This window comes from Malaya genurostris, chromosome 1 (assembly GCF_030247185.1).
Source record: "Malaya genurostris strain Urasoe2022 chromosome 1, Malgen_1.1, whole genome shotgun sequence".
NCBI lineage: Eukaryota > Metazoa > Arthropoda > Insecta > Diptera > Culicidae > Malaya > Malaya genurostris.
Window position 1 is genome coordinate 13,086,157 of NC_080570.1, and position 25,695 is coordinate 13,111,851.

Sequence of the window (25,695 nt, forward strand, 5' to 3'; positions counted from 1 at the left end):
TAACCGATCCGATCCTACGCTGCTCGACAAAATCCACTGGGCGGGCACTCAACCGATTCTCGTTTGTAGCTTTTTCGGTCAGCGGGGACTCCAACCAGTGAGTGTCATTTCGGATACTGCGGAGTGAAAACCGAACTAAAGTCGACTCGTAATTAGTGGTGTGCGAAACAGCACATATTCGAGAGCGTTCAAAAAGTGCCTCACTTTCATGATTTAATGGGACGGCTCAGGATGACCGGGTAGAGGCAATTGTGCGAAACATAAATTCAATGTTTTAACGGCAGGTCTTAACTGAAGTGAAATAAATCATTGATCATAAAATTACTGCGGACTTTTATTTCAAATTAAGAATCAAAATTTTAAAGACAAAAAAAATTTTTATTTTTCATTTTTATTGCAATTTTACTTGTTTTACAGTTTTTTTGTAATTTATTTCATCGTTCATTTTCTTGACTGAGCTAGTTTTCCATTTATATTAGATAGGGTTATCATATTGTTTAGTTTCGCTCACTTATTTGTTCTGTTGATTATGTATAATAATGTATTCTGTCATTTAAGTTCTCTTACTACATCTAAGAAACGACTTTAGAGAATTTTAATCGTGAGATTAGATTTATTTCTCCTAAAAATCCTTGTTGAGGATAAAAAATTTCCAATTCATTCAACGTTTCTACTCACAATAGAAGTAGGTCAAGTGAAAATAATATCCAGTGCGCAGTGGATGCAAGTCCTATTTTATAAAACAAAATAATCGTATAGTAATAAAGTAATTTCCGGTAGGAAAATAAACATAAGTTTATGAGGACAAACTAAAAATTTGTTTTATTTGTGGTATTTTATGAAAGAACGCATTCTTTCGATAAAGGGCAACATCTAAAAGTGAAATTCCATCTGCTCCTTTATTTGCAGACGCAGTAGCTTTCATCCAGGCAAGGAGTAACCAAAATTAATTGGAAATAAAAAAAAATAACTACAATACAAAACTTAAGACAGCAATGAATGGATATTACGTTGGAAATGAGAGACGTATGATTATGGACAGATTTTACATAACAACACAAAACTGTCTCTGCTTATCGGTAACATCTCTGACCACCACCGTTTCGCTATCATCTCCGTCGCCGGAACCTGTTCCTTCCGTTGTGTTTTCAGGAAGCTCGCTCGCTCCCACCTTCTCCGCCGTTTGTTCTCCATCGCCAATTTTCTCGACCTCTTCGACTTTCTTCTCCTCGTCAATGCCTTCCACTTCCATTTTGGCATTTTCTCCGGAGATGTTGGCAGTTGTGGTGGTAGCTTCAGCCGTGATGACTTCACCGGACAGATGTTCTTCGTCCAGGTTACGCTTGGCAACAGGAGTGCTGGCGTGTAATCTAACTCGCGACAGTCGATTTTTGAGCAGTGTTACCGGGCTGGACACGAAACCGAGCAATCCGCTGAAATCCAACCGACCCCGTTTGGGACTGTCGATAATTTCCTTAACATCGAGGGCATCGGAAGTGGACTCCGGTGTCATTGCTTTACGTTTGCGAGAGGAACCCGGTGCCGGAGTGCGCAGACTGTCGTTATGAATTTCCGAGCCGATGGTGACATTCATGCTGGAAGTAGAATCATTGAGCTCGGTGGATTTACGATACGTGAACTGGATGTCTGTGAGAGGACGAGTGGAACGTCTTCCCGAAATAGTGCGCAGTGGACGGTTAAAGTCACCGACTGGCGACGCTTCGTTCGACTCAGGGGCACTGACTTGACCCTCGCTTACAGTGCTCAAATTGACGACGGTGCTGGCATTGCTTGTGATCTCGTGTACTCGATACGGACTGATACGAGCCCGGCTCAGTGGTACACCTGTGTATTTCAGTAGCTTTGATTTCCCACCGGTGCGTGGTGGCATCGGGGAATCCTCGTACTCGGATGGTTCAACGACCAACGATTCCATCTCTTCCCCATCGGCGGTGAAGCCCTTGAGAGGTTTCTCCGAAAGCATTGAGTTGTCCACGGTAAGCTTTTCTCGCTTCTTCTGATCCGGAGTGACCAAAGGGGACTCCTTGGATTTTTTCTCAGTGATTTTAATTTGATCTGCAGCCGCTGATTCGGCGGTTTGTTGCTTCTGAGGAGTCGAACGTGGGCTCGCTTTGGGACTCTGTTTGATTTTCTTCTCTTTCTCATCCTCTTTTTTGGTCAGTGGCTCCGAAGTTGGCTTGGTCGGGGTGACCACTGCAACAACGGTATCTTCGCCTTTACCATTGCTTTCCTTTCCGTTGTGCTCGCCATTAGAGCTTCCATTGGTCGCAGTCAACTTTTCATCTTTTTCCTGTTCAGTGGTAACCTTCGAGCTGGAATTCAATTTCGCCACGGACACCACTAGGCTCGATGATTTATCCTTTCCGGTCGTCGGCGATTCCCTGGCGGCAGCAGTGGATGCAACCTCCGCAACTGGCTGCTTGTCTGTGCCGGCTTTCAGCGACAGTTTGGAAGACGATTTACTGTTTCCATTGTTACTGGATGCAGGCGGCGTCGTCCCCGTCGTCGTTGTGTTAGGCGAACCTGTTCCAAAGTTCGGGTATATTTGCGGTGTACGTCGCCCGGATGGTGGCTGTTGACTTGTTTGCACCTGCAAGGACATCGCCACTGGTAAGGATAGTGATGCTATCTTTCGTTTGCCGGAGGAATTCGTGTCGAGTTACTACTGGGTATAATTCCTGCAGGTAAAAATAAAGAAAAAAAGAAAACAATTACAATGAGTTTTGCTGAAATCGGTGGTAAATGTTCAAAAGAAATTCCGATTTTTGGCATTGAAAAAATGTGAAGACCCTCAAAGAAGCAATATGAGTCCACTGCTATTTTAACTATTTTGCAGGACAAGGCTATTCATTCTGCTGCTTGGTGATCGTCAGAAGGTGAGATAACTAAGTACTCACAAGTTCCTATCTAATGCCTCCTCGTGTGTCTCTGATGACATTTGGTCAATAGAACAGCGTCGATTGGGTGTTGTCGCTTCCCGCGTTAGTAACATAATGAGAGGGTGTGGATTGGTTTGTATATAATAATTCATTTGAAACACGAAAATTATTAGAATCCTTCAAATAGGTCAAATATTTCGTCTTGACGTACTATTGCTGAAGTGTATTTAATTCCCTTAATGTGATCTTAAATTGTCAACTTGTTTTCATAAAAACCGTCTACAGCATTCCTTGCAATTCTTAAATAAGCATGTTACATATCATCCTTATATAATTCGACGCATAAATCAAAACTTAAGTATTCATACACAGAAGAACTGAAGAACATAAGTTAGACATCAACTGACAAGGATCGGAAGTATTTCAGTAATTTTTGAAACCATTTGATGCAAAGATTTCCTTTAGGCGTGACTGGACGATGGAACGGTGACCTCGGAACATGATTTGCTCTGTATACGAAATAGGTCATCGGAATTCGATTGAGTCAACACCCCCCTCAGTCCAGCACTAATGTTGTTTGCATGTTTAAACAAAACAAAAGGGGAACAGCCCTGCATATAATAGGTAACATCATATCATCGAAAATCTTCAACTGCTCCTTCGTCGATATCAATATCAACATTCTTGTGATCCTACTATAAAATCCATAGTTGAGGACCTTCAAAAGCCTTTCTAATTAACTTGTCCAGTTTATCACATGGTTTACCGTTGTGCACAGCTTTTAGGCAATATTGACATGTGGCCATCTGATTGTCATAGGTAACAAGTGATTTGCACGGGATTCTTGGTATAGGCCTCTTCAAGCGCATGCGTAACAAACGTACGCCATTTAGAATACCGGAGAAAAAGTTCTTCCACTTGTTTTTTTTTTCGATAGAGAGAATCTCTCCGTATTGGAACATAGTTTTGCGAACATAAGGATCATTGACGCTTGAGGGAAGATCATGCGGACGCTTTTCTATAGCACTATCTTCCTGGAATGTTGTACTGAATGTTCTCTTGCTCCACATAGTGCACATTGTTATTGTCTTTTGCGAACTAAATTGCATCCAACTTTTTATAAAACTGGATGTAAACAACATTATTTGTCTTATTGCATTGAAGTAAATGTACACGTTTAATGTTAAGATGCATTTGCTTCTTAAGCAAGCCATCAAGTTCTTGTATTGAAGGTCGAATTTTGCACTGCCTGAAGTCAACAATAATTGTATTCTTTCGTATCGGCGGTAGCTTTTGTTCGTTTGGTTCACTCATTTCGAGATCGTTCTATTGTTCACTACACAATACTGTACTTGGATTCTTCCGTCCCGAACGTAAGCGGTTTTGTTATATCGACTGACTTGGATGAGATGTGAAAGCGAACTGAAAAACATTCTAAATGTTGATTATAGAGACAGTCCTTGTTTTAATTCCAGTTGTTTGGTTTACTCTATTTCGATTAAACCAATTGTTCGAGGATAACGAACCAAGCGAAATTCTGCACTTCCGTTACATTTGTATATGAAATTCAAGCTAAGCAGGGTATTATTTTTGAATCAGTTGCATAAAACTAAAGTTTGTGATTGGATTATTAATCAATTTTGGTCACTGTACCGCAGGTACGATATGTCTGTACTACTGGCTGGTATTTCATATACATCGCGAAACATGCAGTTCCGATGCAAATATCTTTTCAAATAAACTTGCTTTCATTGAATTTTTTTTCTTTCTGGCGCTTATCTCGTAATACGGTGCTGAGGTAGAGACAAATCATAGCTACCATAGGTAGCAGACATTCGTTTTCAAAATCGAGCATCGGTGTTTGTTTTCGTTTTCTTTAACACGTGTATGAAATCGAACACTAACACAGCGTGATAGAGATGGTATTGTGTTTTCTTCTTCCGTACCAGCGCATTCATCACCTTGTAGTTTAGGAATCGAAAGTCAGATCCGGATGCAATTCAGAAGTCATGTATGGAATCATTAGACCTTTCATTTGAACTTTGTTAAAATCAAGGCCAATGCATCGCTGAGAAAGGTTAGTTCGTTCCATTTTAGAGTTTGTGACCACTATTTCCGGTGCTTTTGGAACCGGAAGCCGGGCACTGGTATAGCCGGAATAGATACGTTCGCCTCGAACAGTCATCGGGTGCGGTTCGCTTTTTCGAGCGCTCCGCAAGTAATTTATATTTATTTATTCTTTGACGCGTAGTCTATGTCGCGCGCGGGCTTTTTTCATAGCCTTTCGGACAAATTTTATCTAGAATAATGAAGTGCGGTGTAAAATCGTGTGTGAATATTGACGATCGCTTCCTTTGGAAATGCGAATACTGTGAAAAATCGTACCATTCAGCCTGCATCGGCGTGCAGCGGCATCAAGAAAATTTTATTCTGGCATTTATGGTACCAGTGTGTGCCGACTGTCAACATTTAATAAGGACAGGAGCTGAAACTCTAAAACTACTTCATCTACAGGAGCAACTTCTAAAGCACACAAAAAATCAAACGGAAACGTATCACCGGACCACTGCAGACATGAAAACCCATTACCTGGAAATATTCGACAGTGTCGAGCGCTTGCTCATCGACGTGAAGCAGTCATTGTCCAGTATCAGCAGAAACGACCACAACATTTGCGGTAAGTAGGTCAGCGCATGCAGTCATTCGAGGCCTCGTTACACAGTGCCATAAAAAACGTTAGCGATTTTAGTAAAGTCAATGACCAGCACATCAAGGAAATGAGCGAACGGCTTCTTCGCCTCGAAGAAAAATTCTTACTACCTACGAAATCTGAAGTCCCTGCAATAATACCTAACACTATTCTGGAAGAATTGAGAGATGAAGTCAAAGCAATATCGACTTCAATCTCCAGTATCGGAACCAAAGACCAAAATACCAAACCTAAGTCTCTAGCTGAAGAACTCAAAGAGAAGGAAATTCAAACATGCGACAGTGGCTGGCGCTTAATTGGAAGTAAAAAAAATCTGGAAACGAGACTGGAGTGAGTATGACAAGAAACAGCGCACTCGACGGCTGCAAGAAAAACAAGCTGAAAAAGCAAACCTCAGACGAAAACATCGGAAGCGGAAACAACAAAATAATACAAATTACAGTATACGCAGTAAAAACAACAACTACACCAACAACAGCAAACACGACAACAACAACAACAACAACAACAACAACAACAACAACAGCAACAACAACAGCAGCAGCAACAACAACGACAATAATGTGCACTACAACAGCAACTTGAACACTAATAGTAACAATACCTGCCACAACAATAACAATAATATGTCATTACAATATACCTTACCCTTGGACAAAGACCTACAAGGTGAGATGAAAAAACTGCAACCAACTTCAGACTGCTGTCATTTCTAAACCGCTCGTCCCACAGCTGTCAGATTTATTCTAGTGACAGCTCATTATATTATTTACAAGCGCACAAAAGCATTTTGGTGGGAATTTTTCAGAAAAAAAGTTATTTGTGATGGAGTTCAAGTGTGATAGTGTGATTGCTTTGCATTTGGCTGGAAAACCACAAGTGGCTATCGTTAGAGCCCTCCAGCATTTAAAAGTGAATAAATCTTTTGTGTCTCGTACCATCGCTCGTTACCGTGATACTGGTAGCGTAGCCCGACGTCAAGGAAGTGGACGAAAAAAAACAGCAACATCGGCAGAAATGGTTCGAAAAGTGAAGAAGCGAATTGAACGAAATCCGCGTCGCAGTGGCCGAAAAATGGCTCGTGAGCTGAACATATCGCAATATGCCATTCGGCAAATATTGAAAAATGAGCTTGGACTAAAGCCATTGAAGTTCCAAAAAGTGCAAGATCTTACTGATGCGCAAAAAAAAGTTAGACTCGAAAAAGCTAAAGAGTTGCTTCGCTTGGCCGAAAGTGGTGAACTGCCGAATTTGGTTTTCTCCGATGAGAAACCATTCGTTATCCAGCAGTTTGTAAACAAACAAAATGATCGTGTTTACTTGCCAGAGAGGTCAGCTGAAAATTTGCAACTTCGGTTGGCCACCAGAACTCAAAAGCCGGCCATGGTGATGGTGTGGGCCGCCATAACAGCCGATGGTCGCTCGCCGCTCGTATTCATCGACCGTGGGGTCAAAATAAATGCGCAAATCTATCGCGAAAATATTTTGGAGGGAGTTCTGAAGCCCTGGGCACGCAAACATTTCGGCCGCAGACCTTGGACATTCCAACAGGACTCAGCACCATCGCACTCAGCACGCGCCACCCAAGAATGGTTAAGAAATGAGGTTCCTCGCTTCATTTCCACCGCACAATGGCCACCAAAATCTCCGGATGCCAATCCGTTGGACTATTGTGCCTGGGGTATTTTGGAAAGCAAGGTTGGCACTAAAAAATACCAAAGTGTCGATCATCTCAAGCAAGCGCTTCGCCGAGAATGGGACAAAATACCGCAGAGCCACTTTCGGGCAGCGTGTGATGGTTTCATTGGCCGTTTGAAGGCCATAGTTCGTGCCAAAGGTGGCCAATTCGAACAAATCTAAACCGATTCTCAAATTTGATGTTATTTCCGACATTTTTTGCTTTCATTCAATAAAATTAAAAAAAAAATGAAAAAATTATGGCGTTTTACTTTGTTGCAGTTTTTTCATCTCACCTTGTACTAGCAGCTGCACGGGTTCAATTCTCCGGGAATCCAGGTGCAGATATTGCCTCAAAATTCATAAATTTTCAAAAAGGTGAAACCATCAACCCTTACAAAGGAACAAGAAGTATTCAAAACAACACTACTTCGGTCTTAGGAAGTAATGACATCGAAGCTGCACCATCCACTAACTATGTGAACACATCTTCAATACCACAGAACGTAAATACATCTACAGTATCACATGACATGAGTACAGACAGCCAATTCGAAATTGATCCAATGCGTCCTCCAATTGTACGTCTTACTTCACAATCTGCAAATGGCGACGAACGCTTCTTGAAAGCAAGACTTCGTGACCCGAAAATAATGCACGTCGTCCGTCTGTATTTGTCATACATGAAAAATCAACAACCTACAGTATGCATCGAGGGTATGACACCAACTAGTATAAAAATGCTATTAGCATCAGAAGGCCTTCCAACAACACCTGACCACCTTCTACGAATCTTCATCGAAGTGCATCAGGAATATGGAATGAAACCTAAGGAAGCGCAGGCCGATCTGGACTCTTATGGGAAATTTTTGACAAGTGAACACATCCGCCGACTCCAACTAATCCGGGAAGCCGAACACAATTTTACAAGGCCGAATTTTCGGAAATAACGACGCCCTCTGACAAAGAAATAGAAACAGGAATTAGTAATGTAAGTATTTCAGAATTCTCAAAAACTTCTTCGCTTCATAGACAAAATGTGACTGAAATTTTGGTCTATTGCCAAAATTTCAACCGCATGAAAAGCCCGGCCAAAATGAAAGAAATTCATCAAAATTTAATAACCTCCTCTTTCGACGTAATCCTTGGAACTGAAATCAGCTGGGATGAAAGTGTTAGAAGCGAAGAAGTATTTGGAAATAATTTTAACGTATTCCGGCACGACCGAAATTTATCTCTCTGTCAGAAAAAATCTGGAGGTGGAGTCCTCATAGCCATAAACTCTTGCTTTACTTCTGAAGAAATTATTACTCCTAAATATAAAGAATTTGAGCTTGTATGGGCCAAAGTCTCAATATTGGGAGAAGAAAATATTTACTGCTCTGTCTACTTCCCACCCGAAAATGCGAACAAATTCTCTTTTGAATTATTCTTTCAATCTTTAGACACAATTATTTCGAATATGGAACCCGAAGTAAAGCTACATATTTTTGGCGACTTCAATCAACGTAATGCGGACTTCATTTCTGACATTGAAAATGAATCAATCTTACTCCCAGTCGTTGGAGAAAACGAAACATTTCACTACTTTTTCGACAAAATTTCTAATTTTGGCCTACATCAAGTAAACTCCGTAAAAAATCAACAAAATGCATATTTAGACCTTCTTTTCACAAATTGCACAGAAGACTTTTGTGTGAATGCATCAAACCTGCCATTATGGAAAAATGAAGCATTTCACACCGCAATTGAATATTCATTATTTACACACAATGCATCCCTTCCCTACGACTTGGAATATGAGGAATTGCCGGAATACAATAAAATTGACTTTGAAGAAGTCAAGTGTAGACTAAGTATAATAAATTGGCGGAACATACTGAGTACAGAAGGAAATGTCGACGTCGAAGTAAACAAATTCTATCACATTATAAAAAAAATATTATCCGAAACTTTGCCCATGAAAAGAAGAAGAAAAAATCATAACAGCAAGTTACCTGTATGGTTCAATTCACAACTAAAACATTTGAAAAATAGGAAACAAAAAGCACACAAAACTTACAAACAAGAAAAAAGTGACGCTCATCTTCAAAATTACTTAAATCTATGCAATCAACTCAAAATAGCCATTAACACAGCACACGAAGAATACAACCACAAAATTGAAAACGAAATAAAGACTTGCCCTAAGAACTTTTTTAACTACACAAAAACTAAACTAAAAAGCAACAATTTTCCATCTCAAATGCACCTCGACGAACATGTAGGGAAAAATAGTACAGAAATCTGCAATCAATTTGCAAATTTTTTCCAAGAAGTATATACATCTTATTCAGAAACTGACCGTGACCGTGAATACTTCTCTTTCATACCTGCATTTTCTAGCTCCATCTCTGTAAACTATCTATCAGAACATGACATTTCGACAGCACTGAAAAACTTAGACGCCTCAAAAGGGCCTGGACCTGACAGTATACCACCAATATTTTTAAAAAATCTTGCTGAAGAACTTACACTACCACTACAACTACTTTTTAACTTATCGCTTAATAAATGTACTTTTCCCAAAGCATGGAAATCTTCCTTTCTTGTACCAATATTTAAATCTGGTGCAAAATCTAACATTCGGAACTACCGTGGAATAGCCATTATCTCATGCATTCCAAAATTATTTGAAAAAATTGTAAACGAAAAACTTTTTCATCAACTTAAAAATGTAATAACAAACAAACAACATGGCTTTTTTAAAGGCCGCTCAACTACAACAAATCTCTTAGAATTTATGACATTCACACTGAATGCAATGGACGCCGGCAACTACGTAGAAACTCTTTACACTGACTTTAGCAAAGCCTTCGACCGTATTGACATACCTTTACTTCTACACAAACTACAAAAATATGGCATAAAACATACTCTTCTTGAATGGTTCAAATCATACTTAACGAATCGTGTACAGGTAGTCCGCTTCCAAAACATTCTGTCTGAACCAATTAATGTAACATCTGGCGTACCTCAGGGTTCTCACTTAGGGCCTCTCCTTTTCATTTTATTTATAAACGACATTTCCTTCATACTCAAAAATCTGAAAGTGCTTATATATGCAGACGACATGAAACTCTTCATGGAAATAAAAAATATCAACGACGCTGTAATATTCCAGAACGAAATCAATCTATTCTACATTTGGTGCTGCAAAAGTCTACTCCAACTTAATGTAAAAAAATGTAACTCAATAACTTTCAGTAGGAAAAATGAAACTATACCCACAAACATACATCTAGGAAATCAACTTGTAGAAAAATGTAAAAATGTAAGAGATTTAGGCGTAATCTTAGACTCCAAGCTCACTTTTGTGGAACACTTCAATACCATAATCAATAAAGCAAATAGCATGCTGGGCTTTATTAAAAGCTTCAGTCATAACTTTCAGGACCCATACACAATAAAATTATTATACACTACATATGTCAGACCTATTTTGGAATATTGCAGCCTAGTATGGAATCCATATAATATTATTCACGAAGAACGCATCGAATCTATTCAAAAACAATTTCTTTTATATGCACTTCGTAAATTAAACTGGACAGCATTTCCTCTACCATCATATGAAGCACGCTGCATGCTCATCAATATACAAACACTTAAAGAACGCCGCGACCTTGCAATGCTTTATTTTATCAGCGACATTATTTCTCAACGCATTCAATCACCTTCTTTATTATCGCAACTAAATTTTTATACACCTGTCAATTACGAACCAGGAAATTATTTTTAGAAAGAAACACTAGAACAAATTATGCAAAATACAGTCCAGTCAATCGAATAATGCGCCATTACAATCAATACTGCGAACATCTTGAACTTACTATGTCAAAAAATCAAATCAAATCTCAGCTTTGTCGTAGAAATAATGCGTAGTATGTAAGTGAACATTGTAAACAATTTATATGTAGTCTACATTTGCTTGACGAAATAAATAAATAAATAAAAAAGTTTGGCCGTCAACTGAAGAGGTTTATTAATTGGAACTGATTTTCACCCCCAGAAACCCCATTTTTTCGTGCTTTGCATAACTATTCTTTGCAACTGCTTGAAATATTCAACACTCTTAATCCTGTGATTCCGGAACCAGAATTCGGATCCAGATGAAATTCAGAAGTTTAGTATGGCCTTCATTTGAATCTAAGTTCGTGAAAATCATTCACACCATTTGGGTAAGTAATTCGAAATTGGAATTTTTCACACTAATCACCATGTAATTCCGGAACCGGAAGTCGGATCAAGATGAAATTCAGGAATTTTCTAAAAATACCTTTTATTTGGACCGTGGAAATCGGTTCAACCATCTCCGAGAAAAGTTAGTATACAAATTTAAATTTTTAATTCTTTCCAATAATTCCGTAACCGGTCTTCAAATCCAAACAAAAATCAGGAATTTTGTATGAGACCGCAAGACCTTCCATTTTTTCCAACTAAGTTTGTGGAAATCGATTCAGCCATCTTCATCCCTCCGGGCCTCGGTACAAAAGACGGTTTTCACAGTCAATGTTGCACATATTCTTCGTGTAACTCATTCGTTCACCCTTCCTCGTTGCGAATATACTGTCTGTATTCATGCTTGTTTCGAACAACGTTGAACTATTCACTGCACGAAAGAGAGAAGGGTGAAAATGAATAAGCAATATTCGTGGAGAACCCGAATCTACTAATGCATTCTTCGCTGCTGGTATACATCGTACATGTTCGTTTTATACATTCGTTTGTCATTCGTTCATTTACTTTATTGCTCGAAATGGTTCGAATAGCGTCACTGCGATGATCGTTGGATTCCATTCTTCGTGAAGCATTCTTCATCTAATAAATTCATCATATCTCGGGAGGTAGCAGCAATGGAGGAGTGCTGGGATATGGTTCATCACATACACACATAAGACTATGGTGTGTACGAACGAGTTTCGACGATGATCGCTTCATATTCGCGTTATGTCATTCGGGGGTACGTTCAATGCGAATAACAACTGCAAGGAATAGATCTTCGTGCGAGCAACGATGCAGCGTCGGCTTCGTTTGCAGCCGAATATACGGACAAGTCCGAATATCAGAGCGATTATCGAGCAAAGGCGAATGGAAGCGAACGATGATCATTGGCGTTCGTTGCATTTTTGATATTCGAGCACAATGTTATCACAGTGATTGCATAACCTTTCTATATGTATGAGAAACGCAAAACATGAAGGTTCCTAAAAATTTTAAATAATTTAATTAAGTTTTTCCTGATGTTACCTTGAGACTTTTGTTAAAAATTTTGCGAGTGTTTTGTATACTTATTCCCAAACTCAATAAAATTACAGCAGAAGCATTCTACTGCTATTGATAACAACTACGTAAACTTTGATACTTTCTGATTGATTTAAAACTGCTGATAAGCGCTTAAAAAATCGTTGAACTAGACAATCCAATTTCGAATGGATTTTTAACACATAACCTTTGTGAGACAATACGTTGTTTCAAAACTTTTACCAAACTTCTCGATCAAACGCAAAATAGAGTATCGTCTCTTACTTTTCACTTGTTATATCAGGAATAATCATGATGTTGAAAATCATTACTCAGATTTGGGTTTGTAATGTTTTTCCCAGTTTTGCACTAAAATTCCTCACATTTTCCCGATATTCTCGGTCACTTGCCACCCTGAAAGCCGCCAACCGAGCTCTGTGAATGAAAATCTAAGAAAGACAATCATGAAACTGTCGATTAAACATCAAACATCGTGTTGTCTTTTGTCGCTTACCACGGAGCAGTGGATCGGCCGGACCGAGATTACATGACAATGCAACAGAAGAGTATCGTTTACATACACGCGAACCACTCCGTTTTTTTATTTGTGATGGGCTAATGAACGTCTTACTGCTTGCTTCGCAAGTAGAACCAATTGATGAAATTGCTTCATCATCGTCAAGATAAAAAAAACAGTAACAAACTGCCAGCCTGATATGAAATAAGTGTAGTTCATCACACAGGCACAAGCACACCAACCAAATCCGTCAGTGAGATCTGCGTGTGAGTGAGTAGGCATATCGAAACATCGAAAAGTGTTATCCTCCACCGGCTTGGAACCGGCACTCCTTCCAACCAACCAGCGGAAATAAAACTACAACGTCTGATGATCATATTCAGCGAAATCCCGATCGGTAGTAGTGCGCGAACGTTTCACATGTATATATTTGTGTGTATGTGTCGGGAAGCCAATTAATTTTTATAGCGGCCTCTTACGTACGACTAACCAAACCGGCGAGTTTAGAGTTCATTCTAGCATCGCTTCTAGCGCGCTCCTATACTATCGAACAAAGTGAAGAATGCTGCCAGCAGAAGGCGTCGTCGTTGTGTAGGCAAAACAACAAATACGTACACGATCGCTGATGGGATAGGAATTGCGCCAACCCAAAAAAAAGAACACATCAAAATCGCCGAACCCATCTCGTAGTCAATTGTTCCCGTCTGCGAATTGAATTGGAAACAAAGAAATGCGATGCAAACGAATGATGAATTCCGTAACCATTTGAAACACACCCAAATTAGCGGCCTATCGGGGGTTTTGTCTGTATTGCCGATTGAGCATCGAAACAACTCGGAACGATGAAACTGGCTCAATGGCAGAACTTCAGTAAATGAAACATGTATTGATTATCGTACTAAGAGTTCTACTTTACGGTTTAGAGAGCAAATGAAAGTCACGTGTTCTTCAGTTGCTTCTTGGTGTGTGCTATGTTTTCAGCTCAACCTCAACATAATTGCAGTTGTTTGGCTTGTTTTGCATTCGCACACGTCGGAAGAGAGTTGTGTGAAAATGTGTACCCTCTCTGTGATAGGCAATATTATTTATGCCACTTTTGACACAGCGTTTGTTATCAAGCAAGCAAGAAGCGGAAGGCCAGATTATAGAAGAAAGAATCTGTTTTAATCTATCTAGTGTTTAAATTATGCCTTTCTCATATATTTCATTATTTATTATTATTCCAATTACTCATTACCTCTGTAATTGCGGAACCGGAAGTCGGTTCAATCGGAAAAATAGAGTCAAAAACCCCTGGGCCTCTCACAGAAAAGATGTGAATAGTTTCGAGCCGTGTATACTTTTGTTGAGAGCCGAACAGCGCATTCATTCATGTAAGCAACGGTGAAATTGAATGATTTGCGATATGGATTGGTCCACCATCCCCCATATTCTCCAGACCTGGCCCCCAGCGACTATTATCTATTTCAAAACCTGAAAAGGTTTCTCCAGGGAAATAAATTTTTGTCGAATGCTGAGGTCATTACAAAATCGGAAGCCTATTTTGAAGACCTCGACAAATCGTTTTTTAAGGGCATCAAAATGTTGTTAAAGTTTATCTCTCTAGTTCAGGGCCTCCCAAACATGTTTGGGTCATGGACCCTTTTACTAAAATTAACTTAGGCCTCAGACCCCCTTCAACAAATTCCTTTGAAAATTCAATTTCCTGCTTTTTAATATTGATGTAAAATACTTACGAATATCTGCGGATGGTCAAATAAACAAAACTTTTTTAGTGTAAATATTTCAAATAATTAACTTAAATCAAACAATAGGGAGTCTAGACCTCGTCGGACCCTATAGTCAGTTTTCGTTTGCGTCGACCCCCGCAAAAAGGATATCGACCCCAAGGGGTCTATATCGACCACTTTGAGAACCCCGTCTAGATGGAGATTATACTGAAGAATAAAATAGTAACACGGTGAATTTTTTTTGTTGGTACTTCCCTGTTCAGAATTCAGGGACCATTAGAACCAGAATCCGTTCATATGGCTATCAATAAACATGATCTACAACTTGAATTAGTTTTGAATTCAACTAAGATTTCTCAATTTTTGGTATTGTCATTTCCTACTATGACGGATTGAGATTTTTAAAATTCAACTATAAGAACTAAAAGTCCTTCTATTTAAATGAGTTTATGAAAATCAGGTTTGCTGTCCCCTACGGATTTAGCATTATTTTTACAGAAAGCTCCAGATCTCGCATTATTGGGGTATCAACGGATAGTTATCAGATGTACAACTTTGCTTCCGCCGTTTTTCTGTTCTTGTTTTCATATTATTCACGATCAAAAATGTCTGTTTATGTGCCCAATTCTCGCCATTTGCGGGAAGTTTTACTTTTCTGTTACAATTCGAAAAAAAATGCAGCTGAAACGCATCGAATGCTCTCAGAAACTTACGGTGATGCTGCTCTGAGTGAAAGAACGTGTCGAGAGTGGTTTAAGATTTACTACGAGCTCTTAAAATCGGGTGAAACCATCACAAGAGATCGCTACCGAACGCAACTGATGCGCCTTAGTCGTGCGCTAAAAGGAAAGTGGCCACAATATCAAGACAAAGTCATCCTCCAACACGACAATGTTCGGCCTCACGTCGCAAAAGTGGTCAAAAAGTACCTGGAAACGCTGAAATGAGAAGTCTTGCCCCACCCGCCATATTCCCGAGATGTCGCCCCTTCTAACTTCCACCTATTCCGTTCGATGGCACACGGCCTGACAGATCAACATTTCCAATCCTTCGAAGAGTTGGAAAAATGGATTGCTTCATGGATAGCGTCAAAAGAGGACTCCTTTTTTCGAGCCGGGATCCGAAAATTGCCGGAAAGATGGGAGAAATTTGTCGCTAGCGACGGACAATATCTTGAATAATACATCTGTAAGCACTTTTTCGCAATAAAATTTTGGAAAAAACGGCGGAAGCAAAGTTGTGCACCTGATATCAAATATTGTTACATCACTTCCATTCCATTTCGTCGAGCTGAGTCGATTGGTATATAACACTATGGGTCTCCGAGGTTTCGTTCGGATTCCACACGGCCTCTAACGCAGGTTTTGTCCAAAGAAAGATAAAAGGTACTACCCACCTTTTAGTAGACCCCAGCCTCTTGAATCCGGGGTTTTTAAAATACGAAAACGAATTCAAGATACTTTATTCATGGCAATGGCCGACGGAAGCTATGCATTTTTTTAATCATTTCAACAATTTACGAACACCACGTTGAACGTACTGTTTATCTTTTGAAGCGATTCCATCGTGGGATTCATTCTCCAAAATCTTCATAACCACTGAAGTGCTGCTCAGCAAGTGCGTGAAACATCGAGAGTCGGAAGGGGCCAAGTCTAGAGAGTACGGACGTTAAGGCCATCGTCCAAGTACCATGCGCGCGGGTGGTTTTAGGAAATTTTCGATGGAAATTTTGAAAAATTTGCCAAAACCAAAAACATACAGGCCTTTGAAATACATTTATCTATCTACAGGGTGAAAATGGCTGGAAAATTCGGAGGATTTTCCGAGTCTTATCAAAAATAGCTCTGAAAAATGAGTGTTTTTGTGATCTTTCACAATTATCTGGAAAAATAAAGCGATGACATAAACTTTTTTTTCAAATAAACTTTATTATGGATACACAGATTACATTCGGACACATTTTTGGAAAACCTTTTCACGCTTTTCATAGAAAATCCACGAATTTCAAAAATTTCCACGAAATCGGTTATATGAAATTCGATGATTTTCCATGAAAAGCGTGAAAAGGTTTTCCAAAAATGTTTTCGAATGTGATCCTTGTTGCCAGCATGAGGTTTTTTTGGAAAAAAAAATTCATTCCATCGAATTATTTTTTCAAATAATTGTGAAAAATTACAAAAAAGCTCATTTTTTCAGCGCTATTTTTGATAAGACTCGTAAAATCCTCCGAATTTTCCAGTCATTTTCACCCTGTAGATAGATAAAAGTATTTCAAAGGTCTGTATGTTTTTGGTTTTGTCAAATTTTTCGAAATTTCCATCGAAAATTTCCTAAAACCACCCGCGCGCATGGTACTTGGACGATGGCCTTAAACGACTGGGACGAAAGTGCCCACATAATATTCTGTTGACCGCTGTCGCCTTGAGAATTTCTTTTTTGATCCCATCAAATGTGCAGCGTCGTCTTCTTTCCGAAATGATTAGGTTATGGAGTTGATGTTCGACCGTTGGCCATGGTCAACCCATGAATTTTTCAGTGCTAAGGATTTTCAAAATAAATCCATTTCTTATCCCCCGTCTGGATCCGGTTCAAAAAACCCTTTGTTTCAGCAAGAGAGAAAACAAAATTTCGCCTAAAGTTTTTCACTTTTCCTGTTATCAAACAACTCACGAGGAACCCATTTTCCCACCTTCTGAATCATTCCTCTGACGTTTAGGCGATCAGAAATGGCTTGCCAATTAATGTTTAACTTCTCCTCCATTAGTTTATGAGTTTCGGTATTGTTTTCGTTCAACAATCCGACATCTTCTGTACGTTTTCTTTTACACTGCAAATCCCACTTTTAAATCGTTTAAACCAGGGGTCCTTAAAGTGGTCGATATAGACCCCCTGGGGTCGATATCCTTTGTAAATGAAAACTGACTATGGGGGTCGACGAGGTCTAGAAATCGACCCCCTATTGTTTGATATAAGTTGTTATTTATGTTGTTGTTGAACAGAAATCATCAGACACTTCCGGCAAATGATCTACAGTTGGCAAGAATTTCTATCTGTATATGAAACTAACTCGCCATTGATAAAACAGAAAATAGGTTCATGGAACGTGATGTTGCAGTAGAAAAAAATGGCGCTACTACTTTTAATGTCAGATTTTGCTAAACATTTACATTTTTCACTGAAACTAGAATTACATTACTCATAACAATTGGCCTGATCACTGGAAGGTAGACAACCGGCATAATATTTCCAGTACCCGACTAATGACAGTCTGGGCGGATTTGTTGAGCCGAAGACATTCATGCATCGTTCTTTGTTTTGTTTCTACGATTTGTTTACCCAAACCTCTTCCGACCGTTTTTTTTCTGCTCGAACAATAACGTTTTGTTACCTGTGCAGTGTGCACTTGGCGAACTGCTAGATACTGTGATACTGCGGGAAAATCCATAATTTAAATTCGAAACCTGTTAGTGACGACTCAATTACTGTACTTTTGTTTGGGATGTCACTTTCGTCAATGTGTTTCTAACATATCATTGTTTCGATTCAATTCCGACGACTCCAGCTCGATTAGTATGTGTGGGTAGCTTCCTCACTGTTACTTCTCGAGTGCCTCTTGTCGTTCGTCGTCGGCCTAACAAAAGAACGAAAATCAACAACAGCAAAAACAAAACAGTATGGTTTATTTACCATCCCGCTGACTGCCCGAATTTATAATTGGGGAGCATGCACCAATCTAACCATAAAACTGTTTACCGTCTCGTTTGGCACCTCCGTCAATTGCCACTTGGGGTTCGTATGTTTGGTGAGTAAATCTTCGGCGTAACGCCCGCTGCATATCAATTCGACTTTCTTCGACTTCGAATGGAGATGGTTTTTTTCTGTTTGTCTACCGATGATTGTCTCAGAAATTGGCGTGTAAACACGGTCTATTATCGGTCGTTTAGATTTTATGGTTGAGAAGAACCGCTTGTTAGTAAAATTTAAATAAGCAAATGAATTTCGTATTGTCTTCGACTCTTTAGTGCATAGCAGTTCAGATTGAACTGCTAGTCGCAACTTAGCAATTCAACTTGAACGACTAAGCAGATTATATAACTATACTGAAAAAAGTGATTTTTTGCAAAAACTAGCCAAGTTTACAGAGCAGAATATGTTCGAGTGCTCCGCTCATTACTACAAACAAACCAATAAATGTCACCATTTTGGCACGTGAAAACCTGACTTGATGAATGCACTAGCGAACGTAGTTTCCTAATGAATATTTGTTGATATTGCCATAGGTTTTCTTTTTCTCTTCCTCTGGTACTGACTGATTGTCGCCCCGTTGGCAAGTATAATCGCAAAAAAAAGAGAAAATTGCGACCAGTCGCGATGCGATAGTTGGTGGTCGCCGAGAGTTAAAAATAGGCCTTGGTAGGCCTTGGGAGACGAATAATCCACCACACAAACAACAGAACGGTGACATATTATAGAGCAAGTACCGAACGAACGTGTTGTGTCAATCACTCAGATGGCAATCCGATGGCGACCCTCGAATAGAAGATGTCGGCCTATAACGCCTATAAGACAGAGACTAGAGATTGGTTGGAATGCGGTATCGAATTAAAATAGTCCGTAAAATCTGAGTTGAGAGACAAAATAATTGACTGGCCTTCGTAATTAGTCAGTCTATGTTAAAGATGGACTAGCTATCCGAAAACACAACTTTGTTCTGGTGGTAGTTTGAGCTAGCGTGTGTCAAACTGGATATTAAATTTAGGAGCTAATTGAAGATTCTTGAACAACTGGTTTCCGTTTTGTCTTTGGCTTATCGCAGCACGCAACAAGTTATACTTGAACTTGAACTGGGCTTTATTGGAGAAAACTATAACAACTGTACCAGTGTAATGTTTATTCTGACAGCCCAAACGGAAAACATGGAAAGAACCAGATACCTGTCTTTCTACTATTAGTCGGGTTTGATAATCTAAAACTACCTCTTGAAACAATGTTTTCGATTAAATATTGTTCCTCATTAAGTACTTCTTCGCTGATCAACAGAACTGGTTTGAATCTAGCAGTTTGAGGAACTCATTGCATTGAAAAGTACATTGGTTTAGATCAGTGGTTTCCATTTGCTTCCCAACCCCAACGGGGTAGAAATCAATTGGTAATTCAAGACCCTATCGTTCAAAGATTGGGTAAGCAAAACAACAACAAAACCTCACATATCATTGCTCAACCGGAGAAATAAAAAAATAAAATGGGATCGACTGGTAGAGAATTGAAGTTTTTGTGCGCGAAACTAAATCACAGGAGATCGACTAAGATGTGAACTTAGCCGACCGTGCACAGTCAGATCAAATGCCAAGTTCTTTTCTAGCCGGAAGTCTTCTGCGTTGTGTATCATAACATCCACAGTAGTTCAGTTGGCAGAACAATTTCCCCGGATTGAAGACGGTTGCGGACGGATTTATAACTGTCTCTGAAAGCTTATGACGCCAATTTTTGGATTTTCATTATTTTCATTTTATCAGCCATAATTTCACTATGATTTTTTTAATGATGACTTTGATTTTTTTAGTGATGATTGTTAAAAAAAACTCCCAAGTCCTCTCACCCAGTAATAATTAAGCGATATCTAGATCTGAATTATGGTCCTGAACACTGGATTAGAATATTGAACTATCGAGCAAGGTTTCTGGGTCAGAATACTGAATCTGAATCTGGATTTTTGAAAGAATCCGAATATGGATTCTGAACTTGAAGCAGAATTCAGTACTTATATTCGGAACATGGATCTGGATTCTAGACCTGGAGATAGATCGTGAATCTGAACTCCTGACAGAAACCTTAACCTAGATTCTGGACCTGGATTCTGCGCCAGAACTCTGGTTCTCTGAACTTCTGACAGAGTTTCCGAAACGAAACTTTGATTCTATTTTGCGCTTGAACTGTGCGCCTGAATTGGATTCTGGACCTGAGTTCTCTAGGATTCCTCAATAACAATTGACAGAGATTCTAAACTTAGACCAAGATTATGAACCAAGACCCTGGATTGGGATATCCGAAAAGGTTTCTGGATCTGAATACTGAATCTGGACATGGTTTTTGAACCAAAATTCTGGGCGAGATTCTGAATCTGAGGCAAAAATCTATACTTGAATACTGAACGTGGATTTGGATTCTAGACCTGAACCGGATTTCTTGGCTTGAACTGGAGCAGGATTCAGGATTTCAAACAAGTTTTTTGCTCAAAAAATTTGACAGAGATACTGGGAATGCACCAGCATCTTGAACCTGGAAGCTGAATTCAGAAACATAACACTGGACTTGGATTCTGGGCCAAAATTTTGAAGCATGATTAAGTTTCTGGATCTGAGTTCCGGACCTGCATTTTGACCTTGGATCCTGATTCTGTCTTCTGAGCTTTCATTCTGAATCTGGACCTGAGTTCTGTACATGGATTCTAAGCCAAGATCTGAATTCCAGAGCAGGATTCCGTACTATAATTGGAACTCAGAACCTGGACCTGAATTGAGTAATTTGATCTAACCGCTGAATCAGGCCCATACCCAGGATTTCGTTTCGGACCAAAGATAATGTTACTGAGGATTGTTGATGTAACTAATTCTTAGTGTGCCTTTTACGGGTGTTTTTGACAGAAACTTTAAACTTTTCTTCTGGAACTGTTATTGTATTACATTTCTTTAGGTTTACTGTCTTGTTATTGCTGTAACACATGTCTGAGATCTTCTAAATAATTATATAATTATATGTCTGTTTTTGATTTTATGAGGGGCTAGGACCCCCCCCCCCCTCTCGGGGTACGTGACTGCTCTGAACATGAATTTGTGATCTGAGTGCAGAATCTGAAATCTGAATCAAAAATCGGGACTTCGATTCTGGACCAGAATTCATAGTCTGAATCTGAATTCTGAAATTGGACTCAGACTCTGGACCAAAATTATTGACAGATTTTTTACCTGAACCTGAATTCTGCATCTGGATTCTAGAATTTAATTTTTAGCCTGGACTTGGACTTTGGTTTATGCTTATGGTAGTTAAAAACAAATTGCTGTCTCAGTTACAACGTCGCAGCGGTTTTATTGATGAAGTCATTAACAAATTTGCTCAACGTGCAGAGCGCGGAATCGGTATAATAAAATAAGTTTAATAAAAAATTCCAATCCAAAAGTAAATCGTTATTTCTGTGTATTGAAAAATACAAATGAATTCCTCAACCTTTAGTTTTCACTTACAACAAATTGTTACATCTGATGTCGTACCACATAATCAGTGCACAACCCGCAAATTTTGTCACGAGACGCCACTGGATCTGAACCTAAATTCTGAACCTGGAAGCAGGATTCTGGACCTGAATTCCAAACATGAGTCTGAATTCTGGAGTTCTGACCATCTGGGTTCTGAACCTAAACCGGATTTTTTTCTGTATTTTGTATGAATTGAATTTGGAATGTCTGTATAAATTTGTCATAAATACATTTTACTCAAGGCCTTTTTCAGAAAGATTTCTTAAGTATCGAAGTCCACTATTTGCGACACATAGCCCACCTATTAACAATTTTAAGTTTACTACCCAATGAAAATGAGCGAATGCCCACTAGTGGGATGTAGGGACCAGTTTGGAAATCACTGATCTAGAGTAACACAAATATCTTTAATACGATCCACTCGTGTCATTAACCATTCTGAGATTTCATAGCCATACAAGATAGGATCAGTTTTCCGGTAGAAAGATATAACGCTGCATTTCTCGATACTCAAACATAAACAATTTTTTAACACCAATCTACGAACTTTTGTACCATATCAAACAGGTCTTTGAGATCGATTTACTGATCATTAAAAGTGCCAAATTGCTATGTTCCTTTGATGAGAAACTAAGATTGTAGGATTTTGAAGCATTTATTCGTAGGAGAGAGAGACTCAATTTTTTTTTGCTTTTGTATGATTCGACCTTCTTTGACAAACAACTGATATGATCTTCAAAATCGACCCACAGCCCAATTTTAATCTCGAACCAGCCTAAACTTATTGACCATTGTTAGCTTTAAACTTTTTAAAGCGTCATATTTTTCTTCATGAGAACTGTATTCAAAATGCATTAAAAATCAAGTGTGCTTAGAAAAATCTGGTCAGTGGAAATGAGGAATATTTAGAATCAAAATGAATCGGTACATTGGTCACAATTGCACCTTACATTTATTTACATTTCACTTCACGCTTATTTGTATTCGGTTGACTGACAGGGACACTCCTAGCGATTTGTAATAAACTTGGTCACTGAAGCGTTCGAATCGGGTGACGGTTGCAATCGTTTTGCATAGGTTATTTTGAGACCAGATGCAGAGTTTGGCAAAGTCCCTAGCGGCTTACGATTTGGTCTAACTGCTGTTTAAGACAAGATATTTTTTTCATATTTATTAATTTTGAAACACTTGCATTTTTAGAATGAATTGAAACTTTGGCGTGATCTGACTTGGAATACACTACTCTATCTATACCGAGTTACAAGTGGCAAATTGACTCACATAACGCAAAACAACATTCGAACTATCATATGAAAACAGGTTCTTCTCATAGCTTCTTGTGTTTCTCTATCCAACATTGTCAAAGAACCTGTTTGAGTGCACGCAACTAGTGTTCTAGGATTCCATTCCGATTCAACCGTGCCGGGGTTTCAAGTTTCAACCTACGGAATTGTTCTTCATTAGATAACTTCACGATGAAGTTCACAGATTCCAGTTGGTCTGCGCCAAAAACGACACTTTCGAATTTGCAACATTCCCACTTCCGAGCCAACCAAGCTCTAAAGTGGTCGGACAGCATTTTTTTCTGTTTGGAGCAATCCGACAAGGGCAAACCTCATCAAACGGGTGTCACTCTGCCATCTCTCGCCTGGCCTGGCCTGGCGCAGAGACTTAGCACAACAAAACCGTTGCGTTGCATCATTAATAATAGGCATACTACTTTCTTTATGCCTTTCTTCGCGCTACGCTGCCTTCGGTGTGGAGATTTTTCCGTCCATTGCTGCTTATTATGCTGCCAGCACAGCAGGTTGTTCGGAATGTTTACAGAAACATTACTGTTTTTTTGTTTTCTTTGCTGTGGCTGTTGATGATTTGAAAGTCTTAAAGGTAATAAAATACGGTTGTGCCCTGCACTTGTTACTATTACTTTCTACGAATATTTACATGTGACTATCTAAATATTAAATTTTATACGAGGTTTTCAGATCTAATAACCTTATGTAATACATGTTTTAAACATTCTTATAATTTTTCGTTAGATAGCTTTTGTAATGATTACAGTTAAGAGTGTATTAGTTTACCGATAGCACACCCCGTAGACCGACATATGTTTAGTATTTGTTTCCACTTGCCCCAATTCATTATTCTCACAGCTTGTTGACATGGAGCTACAATCAAGGCTACAGCGATTGGTCTCAAGCAAAGCACATCCGCGCGGAATCCGCCGAAAGTGATGAGAGCTCTTCGCTGAGAAATGTGAGCGACCACTTGGCTCTCTAGTGACTAGAGCATCGGCAGGTGATTGAACTTTTCCGAGCATACATACAAAGTGCTGTCTAAAGTAGTGATGTTTTTTTATATTCAATTTATTCACACTTCAAATAAAGATAAACCATTTACCCGAAACGTGTATTCTGGTTAACCCTTCAATCCCCATTTTTTTTTAATATCCTTCTTTCTCACATCACATTAAACAGTGCTGTTCTTTCTTCGGCCGAAATTGTTGCCCAGGCAACGAAGGCGTAGTTATTACCCAGTTCCTCGAATAAGTGTTATTACTGATGCCGGTTTGTAACTCAACAATCACTGAATTTCGTTTCCTTGAGCTTTAAATTCCAAATCTAGATTTCTCTACCCCCGTATTCAATGGTTAGTTTCACTCATAGGTAGCCAATGCCGGTTAGTAACTTCAACATTATCGGTATTTTCCAATTCTTCTTCCTTAACGTGCCTTGCAGCCACGGACGCCATTTTCGAACTAGATATGTGCCATCCCTTTTTCGCTCCCGTTTAAATCCCGGCCCATGGTGGAAACCGTGAGGAGCCCTTCATAACCCATGGTGAGGGGAGAGCCCTTCTTAGCATAAATTTTCAGCGACACTCGAAGAACCGAGCCGGTCAACATTTCGTCGACGCTAAAAATAAATTCAGCGGCAAGCGGCGTGCTTCGTTTCCCACCATTTTCAAATAAGCTGCAAAACAGAAAACCTGCTCGCTCGTTTGTTGCGAAACAAAAGTCATTACCTTTTGCTACGTTATTTTCCGTTGCTTCCCGTTGACGGACTTGATTCCGGATAATCCAATGAAAAGTGATTTGAAAATATCCTTCCGCTTTTTCCACTTGTTTCAAACAGTTCAACAATCACTTCACATCAATTGGTTCAACAAAATATGCTCAAATATCTAGAATTTCACTGATTTTTTCTTAATTTATCGAGCACCGCAGCACAATTCCAACGGCACTAGGAAGAGGCGACACGAGAACAGGAAGAAGCAATATACAAAACAACTTCTCAGCAATGAAGATCACTCAGCAATCGGAAAACAGCACTTACAAAACGTATTCACACAACCGAAACGACCGACGCTCGTAACTCAACCAGCGATGCCAGATAGTAGTAGTGTCATTTCCGTAGATTGGAATTTTTCTCGGAAGCGCTCACGGTGAAAGGCTTTTTTTTTTGCTCGCCAAACAAAATTTGTTTCCGTAGTTCTCCGTTGATAAATTTTAATTTCCGTAGATTTCCGTAAAAAAAATCCAATTCCCGTAGATTTTGTCTACGGATCCGTAGATCCGTAGAAAATGTTCGAATCCGTAGATCTACGGAGATTTCCGTAGATCTGA

General features: G+C 39.3%; 1 protein-coding gene across 1 annotated transcript; it reads right to left on the reverse strand.

The window, feature by feature from the left end:
- Window positions 1–370: 370 nt before the first annotated feature.
- Window positions 371–25,465, reverse strand: LOC131432939 (uncharacterized). Its single transcript, XM_058599539.1, has 2 exons — window positions 25,095–25,465; window positions 371–2,699 (listed from the first exon to the last, which is right to left on the reverse strand). Exon 2 carries the CDS (start codon window positions 2,621–2,623, stop codon window positions 1,046–1,048), a length of 1,578 nt encoding a protein of 525 aa, XP_058455522.1. The 5' UTR covers window positions 2,624–2,699; window positions 25,095–25,465; the 3' UTR covers window positions 371–1,045.
- Window positions 25,466–25,695: the final 230 nt, after the last annotated feature.